The 12,347-nt window shown below is 49.9% G+C and overlaps 1 protein-coding gene across 2 annotated transcripts in view; it reads right to left on the reverse strand.

The window, feature by feature from the left end:
• Nucleotides 1-12,347, reverse strand: part of LOC106580525 (netrin receptor UNC5D) — a 209,898-nt gene that overhangs the window by 65,107 nt on the left and 132,444 nt on the right. For both annotated transcript variants that reach the window (XM_014161694.3, XM_014161693.3), the window contains exons 3-4: nt 7,879-8,022; nt 6,967-7,070 (exon numbers count right to left, since the gene is read on the reverse strand). In XM_014161694.3, coding sequence (XP_014017169.2) covers nt 6,967-7,070; nt 7,879-8,022 — 248 coding nt within the window. The remainder of the gene's footprint in view (nt 1-6,966; nt 7,071-7,878; nt 8,023-12,347) is intronic.

The raw sequence follows: 12,347 nt of genomic DNA on the forward strand, positions 1-12,347 counted from the left end.
CTGGTCAAAAGTAGTACCACTAGGGAATAGGGTGCCATTTGGGACGCGGCCCTGAAATTGTTCAGTATTTTGTGTCATGGTCTGGGTTCCCATTTCTGAGACTGTTCAATGCGTTTCATTTCACATTAAGATATTTTCTTTTATTTACATAAATTAAGTGTGGTGGTTTAGAGTTTGGCTGTTCATTTCACTTTCCTTTCAGATGATCCTAGAATGGGTTCATTATTCAAGGTTATCTGATGTTGGCTCCAGTCAGAATGATTTGAAATGTTATACATCTAAACCATATTCACACTCCTCATTCAAATATTCATTACTTCTTTAATACAAGAGTAAATGTGTTATGATGAAAAAATAGGAAACCACAGTCAATTATTCTCTCACACATTTTTGACTTTGTTAACTTCGCTAACCTCTGCTGCGGTGCTAAAATGCTAAAAATAATTCCAACAGATGGCAGATCAAACAAAATAAAAGTGGTATGAGTAGGCTGTATTATTATTCTTGGGGTGGATAGGAATATATAATTTTATACTTCTCCTTCTATTCCTAATGTGCTTGGTTACCTCAATGATTGAAGTTGGATTTATATTTTAATGAAACCCCTTATGAAGTGAAAATTAAAAACGACCTCTGAAACTTAGTCTTAAATGTAAAATTAAGAGTATTGGCTTGCTCTTTGCTTCAGCACATTTGCAATGTCCATAGATATCTGATTTGAATGAGAATAAAATGCCAAAATGCAGTGTGTTTTCAAAGCAACTCACTTATTTGCCTCACTTGAAAATGTGTGCCTGAAACAATTTGTAGAGAGAAGTGAGATGGAGAGCCAAGTTGAGAGCAGAGCAGTAACTCCAGTGTCACATTTCCCTTATGCAAGTAATGTTCCAGAGAGCCGAGCTAGGAGACAATCCCAGCCTCTCCCAAAGTGCCAGGCACAGGCTTATATAAGCGGTCTCAGCCACAATGATGCAAAATGTATCCAATTCTGAGCGACTTATTAGTTCGCCTCGACATCATTGCTGACTGAAGGAGTTTCTGAACACGTTCCTCCAGAGGGATGTTTACAGTGCATCAAAGATACCAACTCACATTCTATTACAGCTGGGAGTGGAGTGAGCAGGAGCGGGAGCAGCATCCATCCCATAGTCAGCCAGCCTGCCGAAAAAAGGCTCCCAAAAACCTCACACTACACTTGCAATCTCAATATTTCATGAAGAGGTGGGTACTGTACAATGGAATGGTCTGGGCTGTGAACGCCTGCTCTGTGTTATACAGTTTTCACTTCTGGCTGGGCTCATTTATGTTGACAAAGGACTGGAGAAGAGATTCTGGGCTCTTCTCAGCTTAGTCTGCATGTCACAACATCGACGGAAGGTGGTGCCCCTCCTCGCCCGGGCGGCGCTCGGCCAACTAGCTGCCACCGATCCTCTGTTTCATTTTCTGTTGGTTAGGTCTAGGTTAGGTACACACCTGTTTTGTATTAGTTCATTAGTTGGGGGGTTATTTAGTCTTTGTGTAGATTTGTTTTTTGTGTGTGATTATTTTGCGTCAGGACTTTAGTCTGGGGAACAGGTGTTTTTCCTGTTTTGGGCTGCGTCCCTACACTGTGTTCAGGCTGTTTATGGGCATTTTGTATTGTCGCCCTGCCCTACCTGTTTTGGACAAGTGTGGATACTTATTAAACGTGTGTTCATGGACTTGTGTCTCCTGCGCTTGACTTCACCCCTCCTGCTTCCTTGAGCCGCCTGACAGAATCACACACCTAACTGATGGAGTCAGCAGGAGCCTCAGCACCAACCCCGTCCATGGAGGAAAGGGTTGCCCAACACTCCGCCATCCTCCACCGGCTGGGCACCGCCATGGACCAGGTGTTGGCGCGCCTGGAGAGCTGGGACCGAAGCGCTCCCGCCCCCACTAACGCGGCTGCTCAACAGCCTGTACCTCTACCAGCGCCGACAGCACCCAGTACCAGCTGGGTTAAACTCGCGCCCCCGAGGGAGTACAATGGGACGGCCGCTGGGTGTAAGGGTATCCTACTCCAGCTGGAGTTATACCTGGCGACCGTCCATCCCCCTCCCTCGGGAGAGGAGAGTGTCAGCGTCCTCGTCTCGTGTCTCACGGGTAGAGCCCTGGAATGGGCCAATGCCGTTTGGGACAGTCCGGACTCAGCCAGGGACCACTACCCGGAGTTCACCCGCCACTTCCGTGCAGTGTTCGATCATCCCCTGGAGGGTAAAGCGGCGGGTGAGCGACTGTTTCACCTGAGACAGGAGACAAGGAGCGCGCAGGACTTTGCTTTATAGTTCCGGACCCTGGCCACTGGAGCGGGGTGGAATGAGAGGGCCCTTATAGATCACTACCGTTGAAGCCTAAGGGAGGACGTCCGCCGGGAGTTAGCTTGTCGGGACACAACCATCACCCTGGACCAGCTTATTGACCTGTCCATCCGACTGGACAACCTGCTGGCCGCCCACGGGCGTCCGAACCGGGCCCTGCTCATTCCACCTCCCAGCCCTCCTGCTCCAACGCCTATGGAGATAGGGGGGGCTGCAGCCAGGAAGACTGGGGGGGGGGAGCCCTCTCCTGCACCCACTGTGGTCGTAGAGGGCACACTGTCGACCGGTGCTGGAGGAGCTCGCCTGGGAGTCCAGAGGGCAGGCAGAGCACTCCTTCGACATCTCAGGTGAGTCAGCACCAGCCTCACCCAGAGCCCCCTGTCAGTCACATGCATGCGTTAGTTTCCTTTCCTGAGTTTTCCCCTCACTCCCGGCTTAAGGCGCTAGTCGATTCAGGTGCGGCGGGGAGTTTTATGGACCGTGGGGTCACCACTAAGTTAGGGATTCCCCTGGTTCAGGTGGAAACAACCCTTCCCCGTGCACGCCTTAGACAGTCGACCACTAGGGTCAGGGCTGGTCAGGGAGGTCACTATGCCACTGGTCATGGTAATGCGGGGGGGGGGGGGTCATGAGGAGAGTATCAGTCTCTTTCTCATTGATTCCCCAGCGTTTCCGGTGGTACTAGGGATCCCCTGGCTAGCCACTCACAACCCTAACATTTCGTGGAGACAGAGGGCTCTTAAGGGGTGGTCGAAGGAGTGCTCGGGCAGATGCATAGGGGTTTTCATCGGTGCGACTACGGTGGATAGTCCAGACCAAGTCTCTACCGTGCACATTCCCTCAGAGTATGCCGATTTGGCTATCGCCTTCAGTAAAACGAAGGCGACTCAATTACCACCTCATCGACAAGGAGACTGTGCGATACACCTCCAGGTGGACGCTGCACTTCCCCGGAGTCACGTGTATCCCCTGTCTCAGGAGGAGACAGTGGCTATGGAGACATTCGTCACTGAGTCCTTGAGGCAGGGATACATTCAGCCATCCAAATTTTATCCGTTATTTTACCAGGTAAGTTGACTGAGAACACGTTCTCATTTGCAGCAACGACCTGGGGAATAGTTACAGGGGAGAGGAGGGGGATGAATGCGCCAATTGGAAACTGGGGATTATTAGGTGACCATGATGCTCCGAGAGGGGGACGAGTGGAAAACTGCATTTAGTACCACATCTGGCCATTATGAGTACCTCGTTATGCCGTATGGGTTAAAGAATGCTCCCGCCGTCTTCCAATCTTTGTGGACGAGATTCTCCGGGACGTGCTCGGTCAGGGTGTGGTGGTGTACATCGACGACATTCTGATCTACTCCACCACACACGGCGCGTATGTGTCTCTGGTGCGTAAAGTCCTTGAGCGACTGTTGGAGTATGACCTATACGTCAAGGCTGGAAATGTGAGTTCTCCAAACCAGCCATCTCTTTTCTGGGGTATCGCATTTCCACATCCGGGGTGGTGATGGAATGTGACCGCATTTCGGCCGTGGGTAATTCGCCCGACTCCCACCACTGTGAAGGAGGTGCAGCGGTTCTTGGTGTTTGCCAATTACTACCGGAGGTTTATCCGGGGCTTTGGGCAGGTGGCGGCTCCCATTACCTCACTGATGAAGGGGGGCCGGTGCGGTTGCGGTGGTCGGCGGAGGCGGACAGGGGTTTTAGTCGCCTGAAGGCTCTGTTTACCGATGCTCCAGTGCTGGCGCATCCGGATCCCTCTTTGCCATTCATAGTGGAGGTGGACGCGTCCGAGGCTGGGGTAGGAGCCGTGCTATCACAGTGCTCGGGCACGCCCCCGAAGCTTTGCCCCTGTGCTTTCTTCTCTAAGAAGCTGAGTCCGGCGGAGCGTAACTATGATGTGGGGGACAGGGAGTTGCTGGCTGTGGTAAGAGCCCTGAAGGTGTAGAGACATTGGCTTGAGGGGGTCGCGTCACCCTTTTCTCATCTGGACCGACCACCGTAATCTGGAGTACATCCGGGCGGCGAGGAGACAGAACCCTCGTCAAGCCAAGTGGGCTATGTTCTTTACGAGATTTCAGTTTACGATTTCGTACATCCCAGGTTCCCGGAACACTAGGGCTGACGCACTGTCTCGTCTCCATGACGACGAGGAACGGTCCACCGATCCCACTCCCATACTTCCAGCCTCCTGCCTGGTGGCACCGGTGGTCTGGGAGGTGGAGGCGGATATCGAGCGGGCATTACAGGCAGAACCTACTCCCCCTCAAGGTCCCGTGGGTTGTAAGTACGTCCCGCTCGGTGTCCACGATCGGTTGATCCGGTGGGCGCACACGCTACCCTCCTCGGGTCACCCAGGGATTGAGTGGACGGTGCGTGGTCTTAGCGGGAAATACTGGTGGCCCACCTTGGTGAAGGACGTGAGGCGCTATGTCTACTCCTGTTCGGTGTGTGCCCAGTGTAAGGCTCCTAGGCACATGCCTAGAGAGAAATTACAGCCCCTCCCCATTCCACAGCGACCATGGTCCCCCCTGTTGTTGGATTTCCTCACCGACCTCCCGCCGTCTCAGGGGAACACCACGATCCTGGTTATTGTGGATCGGTTCTCTAAGTCCTGCCGTCTGCTCCCCTTACCTGGTCTTCCTACGGCCCTGCAGACCGCGGAGGCTCTATTCACCCACGTCTTCCGGCACTACGGGGTGCCTAAGGACATCGTCTCTGATCGAGGCCCCCAGTTCATGTCCCGGGTGTGGCGGGCGTTTATGGAGCGACTGGGGGTTTCAGTCAGTTTGACCTCAGGTTTTCACCCCGAGAGTAATGGGCAGGTAGAGAGGATTAATCAGGATGTGGGCAGGTTTCTGCGGTCCTACTGCAGGGACCGGCCAGGGGAGTGGGCGAAGTTCGTGCCATGGGCCGAGATGGCTCAGAACTCTCTTCGCCACTCCTCTACCAACCTGTTGCCTTTTCAGTGTGTGTTGGGTTACCAGCCGGTCCTGGTGCCCTGGCATCAGAGCCAGACGGAGGCCCCTGCGGTGGAGGACTGGGTCCAGCGCTCTAAGGAGACCTGGAACGCCATTCAGGATTCCCTGGAACGGGCCAGGGGATGACAAAAGGAGAGCGCTGACCGCCGCCGCAGTGAAGCCCCCGTGTTTACCCCAGGGGAGAGAGTCTGGCTCTCATCCCGGAACCTGCCCCTCCACCTGCCTGCCGGAAACTGGGTCCGCGGTTTGTGGGGCCATTAAAAGTCCTGAGGAGAATAAACGAGGTGTGTTACAGGTTACAGAGTCCTTATTATTAACGTATTAACCCCTCGTTTCATGTGTCTCTCCTCAGGCCGGTGGTAGCTGGTCCACTGCAGGACACCGAGGTGCAGGAGGTCCCTCCACCCCCCCTGGACATCGGGGGGGCCCTGGCGTACACAGTCCGGTCCATCTTGGACTCCAGGCGCCGGGTGAGGGGCCAACAGTACCTCGTGGACTGGGAGGGGTACGGTCCGGAGGAGAGGTGCTGGGTACCGGTGGAGGACATCTTGGACCCATTGCTGATACGGGAGTTCCACAGCCTCCATCCGGATCGCCCTGCGCCTCGCACTCCGGGGCGTCCTCGAGGCCGGCGTCGGCGCGCTGCGGGAGCCGCGCGTCTGGGGTGTACTGTCACCACATCGACGGAAGGTGGTGCCCCTCCTCGCCGGGGCGGCACTCGGCGGTCGTCGTCGCCGGCCTACTAGCTGCCACCGATCCTCTGTTTCATTTTCTGTTGGTTAGGTCTAGGTTAGGTACACACCTGTTTTGTATTAGTTCATTAGTGGGGGGGTTATTTAGTCTTTCTGTGTAGGTTTGTTTTTTGTGTGTGATTATTTTGCGTCAGGACTTTAGTCTGGGGAACAGGTGTTTTTCCTCTGCCAGTGTGTTTTATGCAGTGTTTTGGGCTGCGTCCCTCCACTGTGTTCGGGCTGTTTATGGGCATTTTGTATTGTCGCCCTGCCCTACCTGTTTTGGACAAGTGTGGATACTTATTAAACGTGTGTTCACGGACTTGTGTCTCCTGCGCTTGACTTCACCCCTCCTGCTTCCTTGAGCCGCCTGACACTGCATCCCAAATGGAACCATATTCCATTTGGGGTTTGACCAGGGCCCATAGGGCTCTGATTGAAAGTAGTGCACTACATGAGGAATAGGGTGCGATTTGGTACGCAAACCAGGCTGGCATCACCCCACCATCCTCTTCACGCTGAATAATTCATAACTCACAGGTTACCCACAGCCAAAATCCACTCAAACCCACACATGCACCACAGAGCTATAGTTCATACTGATTAACTCTAGACACTGCATTTAAATAATACTGTATGCACATTAATTTTGAACAGTGCATCCAATAACACTGTCATCATAAAAAAAATCACAGTGTGTAGTGTATGCCTACCGCTGACACAACACAGTCGGGAATAAATATGTGTTCAAAGCAGACAGTTTTCCCCTTGCTGCATAAGAGTTGAAACGCTCTATTCTAGAGCCTCTCAACAGCCTGGAGTGTAAGGTAAGCTGTTTCCCTGCACAGAGAGGCTCCCACCCTGTTGGAGGGGTCATAACTGTTAAGAGCTGGGAAGCTGGGGTCTTACCTCTGCTGCTGGCACTCCCTCTGGGGGGCGGCAGTGCAGCACAATCATCCCTTTGATTGGAACTTCCTTCCCCTGGGGGTCCTGCTCAAAGTTCTTCCTCAGGTCTGTGTGGGGAGATAACACCCTGCTGTCAGTCCACCCCATGCCCAGCCTGCCCTCAATCTCCCCATCACTAACACCACTTGCCACTGACTCTCCCTGCCTTACCCTGCCCTTAGTTTGGACACGACATCAACCTTGGGAGTGAGGAACAAGTCTGAATGAACCAGGAGGTGGTCTCATTTCCTTTCTGCCTCCCCAGCTCCATCTGTCTGCAGGTTGCCAAGGTTATTTGGAGGATAGACTGTACTGGCTGATGAGTACATATTCATACATAATATGCCCATTAAACTTAAAAGTATATGTCATGGGGGATAATTTTTTTGCTAAGTTGCACGTCGGCTTTTCTATCCATCCAATCCTGCAGTGCAGTTTTGGCCACTAGCCATAATGTGAGACTGAGGTGCTTTATAAATACAATGAGTGGAACGGACATAGAAACTCGGTCTCTGACCATGGAAATTTGACTGGTAAACTCACGGGGACACTCAATGACACCAGTCCACCCACAATGGCATAACTGACCTGAATATCATTTCAGGTCATTATTTTTTTTAATTGAACCCTTATTTTACCAGGTAAGTTCTATGGGTCAGTTTCCTAATCCTGGTCCTGGGGACCAAAAAGGGTGCACATTTTAGTTTTTTCTCTAGCACTAACCCACCTGATTAAACTAAAGGCTTGATGAGTTGGTTAGTTGAATCAAGAATAAAGTGCTAGAACAAAAAACAAAATGTGCACCCCTTTGGGTCCACAGGAATAGTATTGGGAAAAACTACTATGGGTGATACAATACTGTAGTAGGCTACTCACATGCGATGTGGACCGTGGCCTTGCGGCTCTTGGAGGTGCCTAGGTGGCTCCAGGCCACACATAGACACCAGTAGTCCTCTGGGCCGTGGAAGTCCTCCACCTGTTGACGGGACACGTTGATCAACACCTCACGCACCTTCAGCCCTGCATGGGGGAAAGAAACAGCCAGTAAGTGATGTTACTGTCTGGATCGACTGTTATTTAAATAAAGAAACAACCAGTAAGTAGTTTTACTGTCTGGATCAAGTGTTATTAAATAATGAAACAGCCAGTAAGTGATTTTACTGTCTGGTTCAAATGTTCTTTGCAGAAAGAAACAGCTAGTAAGTGATGTTACTGTCTGCATCAAGTGTTTTTTTTTTAAAATAAAGAAACAGCCAGTAAGTGATGTTACTTTCTGGATCAAATGTTCTTTGGAGAAAGAAACAATGTACCGAGAACATGTACAGGACCTCTGGCACTCAGTCCTTGGAATCCTTAGAGTGCTTAGAGTGTCCTAACTGTTGTTGAGAGATCTTTAAGGGAGAGTGGGATGGGACTGGATAAAATATTTACTATACACATAGCTGTCTGGTAGTTCTAATCAATAGTGTGGTAAAATAGTGTGGTTAGAGCAGGGTTTCCCAACCTTCTCCTCTGCCCCCCCCCCCCCCCCCCCCAACACATTTTATATTTTTGTTTTTAACCTAAACTGGCACACCTGATTAAATTAGTCAAAGGCTTGTGGATAAGTTGACTAATTAAATCAGGTGTGCCAGTTAATCAGGTGTTCCCTGAGGAGAGGGTTGGGAGACCCTCGGCTTGAGCATCATCATCCCCACTAAAAGCTTCACATCAGAACTGCTTCAAAAAGAATACAATATGTACAGCAGTGTTTCCCAACTACGGTCCTCTACCCGCAACTTTTTGTTGTAGTCCCGGACAAAAATACCCAATTCAACTTGTCAAGGGTTTGATGATTAGTTGACAATTAGATTTGGGTGTGTTTGTCTGGGGCCACAACACAAATATGTACTGTTGGGGGTACTGGAGGACTGGAGTTGGAAAACTCTGATGTAGCAGTTACAATGACAGCCTCCTGAGTAGTGCAGTGATCTAAGGCACTGCGTCACAGTGCTAGAGGCGTCACTACAGATCCGGGTCCGATCCCGGGCTGTGTCGCAGCGGGCTGCGACCGGGAGACCCATGAGGCGGCACACAATTGGCCCAGCATAGTCCGAGTTAGGGGAGGGTTTGGCCGGCCGGGTGTCCTTATACCATCGCGCTCTAGCAACTCCTGTGGCGGGCCGGTGCGCATGCACACTGACTCGGACGCCAGTTAGACGGTGTTTCCTCCGACACATTGGTGCGATTGGCTTCCGGGTTAAGCGAGCAGTGTGTCAAGAAGCAGTGCAGCTTAGTAGGGTTGTGTTTCAGAGGACGCATGGCTCTCGACCTTTGCTTCTCCAGAGTCCGTACAGCAGTTGCAGTGATTGGACAAGACTGTAACTACCAATTGGATATCACAAAAAAAGGGGTAAATAAATAAAGGTTACCCTGACACAATAACACAGAGTATTAACCCCTCAAACTCAACTGGACCTCCAAGCTTGTTCCACTGCATTTTTTCATTGTTCACCTCTAATCAGGGACCGCATTAGACCTGGAACACCAGGTGGTTTCAATTTATTATCAGGTAGAACAGAAAACCAGCAGGCTCCGGACCTCGTAGGGTAAGAGTTGAGTACCCCTGGCATGAACCGTAGTTACACAAGCATAGCAAGCACAATTCAAACCCAGCACATTTTTAGAACAAGCACATTAAAGCATGTCCGTACCAATGGAGTCTCCCTATGAAATCCTCTTAGTGTCGCAACATAAACCTCCCCAGCTGAAATCTTTGCAGACCTGTTATATAGTTCTGTATTGATAAAGGCTTCCATTTTTAATCTGAGCCATGGGCTTAGGGACCTGTCATGTGTTTTCTTTCCTCCTTTTCAGAGCCTCCATAGCCTGCAGCCCTCCCAAACACAGGATTAGTGAAAAGATGTAACGTGTGAGGCTTGGGACAGAAAAATACCAATCTAGGCTGCGTGCCAAATGGCGCCCTATTTCCTACACAGTGCACTACTTTTGACGAGAGCGGTATGGGCTATTACCTGGTGAACTATACAGTGCACTAGGCAATAGGGTGCCATTTGGGACATAACCCTAGTCTCTCAGCACCCTGTCCTCTCCTCTGGGTTTCCTCTCCTGCACACAACAATAAATGCAGCCTAATCTAACATGCTCGTTGGCAGTCACACCAGCACACCATGTACTGCATTTCAGACTTTTGAATACATAATAATTAAACACCACACTGAATAGCAGCAGGAACATGTCCCTAGATTAATGCTGTTGCTTGAAGATACAGAACAAGATACATATTTAAAGGTCCGCTGTATGTATAGGAACAATCATGCCACTCAGAACTAAATCAGCTAGCCTACATTATGTTGAGGCTGTGAGGAAAGTCGTTAATGGATGATGTTAACAAACAACCTCAGCTGCCTGTTAGTCTCCAAACAGATTTTACAGCAAAAATGTTGTTGGAACTCGGTCCCCTGCTATCCTCCAAACAAATTTGAATTCTACTGGAACACGTGGAGCATGCCACTCTGGAGATGAACAAAAAAATCCACTACAGCCAACCAGCACTTCACTTAGTGAGACAAACATAATTCATAATTCCCCTGCAGAGATATGGCAATTGACAGAGTGGGGGTGAAGAGACAGGAGAGAAAATCATGACTAATGACTGCACATAATCCCCCCCAAAAAAGAAACACTGTGAGCAATATGCTAATAGAAGCTGGCAGGTCCTGCACTCTCTGGCGTCTCTCTGAGGGGCACATTTCCTTGAGGACTAACCGTCCGGGACAGGTGGTGTGCCTGAGAGACAGACCCGAGTTTCGACACTCTGTCATCTGTCACCCCTATTTGTTTACAGGCGGAACACCATTGACAGGACTTATTAAACTAAACCTCTGATTCCTTCCACCCCACTGCTTTATTCTTTATCCAAGTGGCTCTCCCAGTGACTAAGCCATCCAAAAGGCAGAATTATTCAGAGAGAGAGAGAGAGAGAGAGAGAGAGAGAGAGAGAGAGAGAGAGAGAGAGACTTAAGCCATGGCTATTGGCTTTTTTTTAAATGAGAATGGAGGTTAGGGTGGTGTGAGCCTAGTTGGATGGGACAAAGCAAGGCTAATCTGCTCTCCCTTTGGCCTTGCTCTGTTGCCTTGCCATGGCTCAGCTTATTGAGTTGGACAACAGGAATGGCATAGGAAGAGGCTGGATCCCACTTCAATTTCAGAGGGCTTGGATCATCGTGAAAAAACAGGTGAGATTTGGAACAAGGATATATCTCTATACTGGCACATGGCTTGCATTGGCTCAAACCTGATTATTCTTCATAATATGTTCTACATAGACAATTATCTGTAGTGTTTCAAACCACTACAATTCCCATCAATGCCTGCCTCCTACTCTCCTGCAGGTCTGGGTCTTCCCTGGGTCTCCCTGCGGTGCAGTTGGAAAGAAGCCCTGAGCTACACTTCCCTTCCAGAATCCCCTGGAAGGCTCTTTGGTGGTGGGTAGTACAAAGTCAAAGGTCCTCTGGAGTGCACTAGCCATCACTACTTCACCTGCACAGTGTGCTAGCGTGTCTCCAATGAGCATTCCCTTTTAACACATCCTCCCACCCTCAGAGCCCGTTACTGGCCCCTGTCAACACCAGGCTTTCTGTTTCCTGCTCAAGTTGTTCACAAGGGAGGGTTGGCTTTAAAAATGGGTGTGTGGAAATCTTGTTGCTTTCAATAAGTGTTGATCACACAAATGAGAGAGAAGTATGGTGATGTATTTGACCATATCTTACCGCAATCATTTGAACCTTCATCAATATCTGCCACATTAAAGAGGGGCTCGACTTACCGATTCCACCTGCGCTTTTCCGGTGGCTCATTAACAAGAACTAGATGTGTCTTGGGGGTGTGGCTTGATATGGGTGTGTTATGTTTTCTATATCGTATCCAGGCAGTAATGTTTTTTTGTCCCTCTTGACAGTGTGAACGTGATTGGTCAGGGAATCCCATGCTTCGCTCGTAATGCATTTCCTGCTTTCTAAATGTAGCCATCTTTGAATGAAAGTTGTGTGTGTCATGCCAAGGTTAGCTTACCAGCGTGAGGATGTTTTAGTTGGAGAAAAACCAAGCCGTTTAGAAAAAAACTCTTATTCTTTCAACATAACATTTGCGACAATGTCTTGTATCTATTGTTTTCTAAGGCGCTCCAGACTGTCTCTAAATAAATGGGCGGGTTGTAGGTTGATTCTGGTGAGCAATTGGATAGCTTTCACTGCAGCACACCGGGCAGCTGTGATCAGGATGATTTGATTACTGCCCGCCATGATTAGACTGTGCCAGGCAGTGGTCCCGTGTGGGCAGGATTT

The sequence above is a fragment of the Salmo salar genome, chromosome 20 (genome assembly GCF_965601325.2).
Source record: "Salmo salar chromosome 20, fSalSal1, whole genome shotgun sequence".
NCBI lineage: Eukaryota > Metazoa > Chordata > Actinopteri > Salmoniformes > Salmonidae > Salmo > Salmo salar.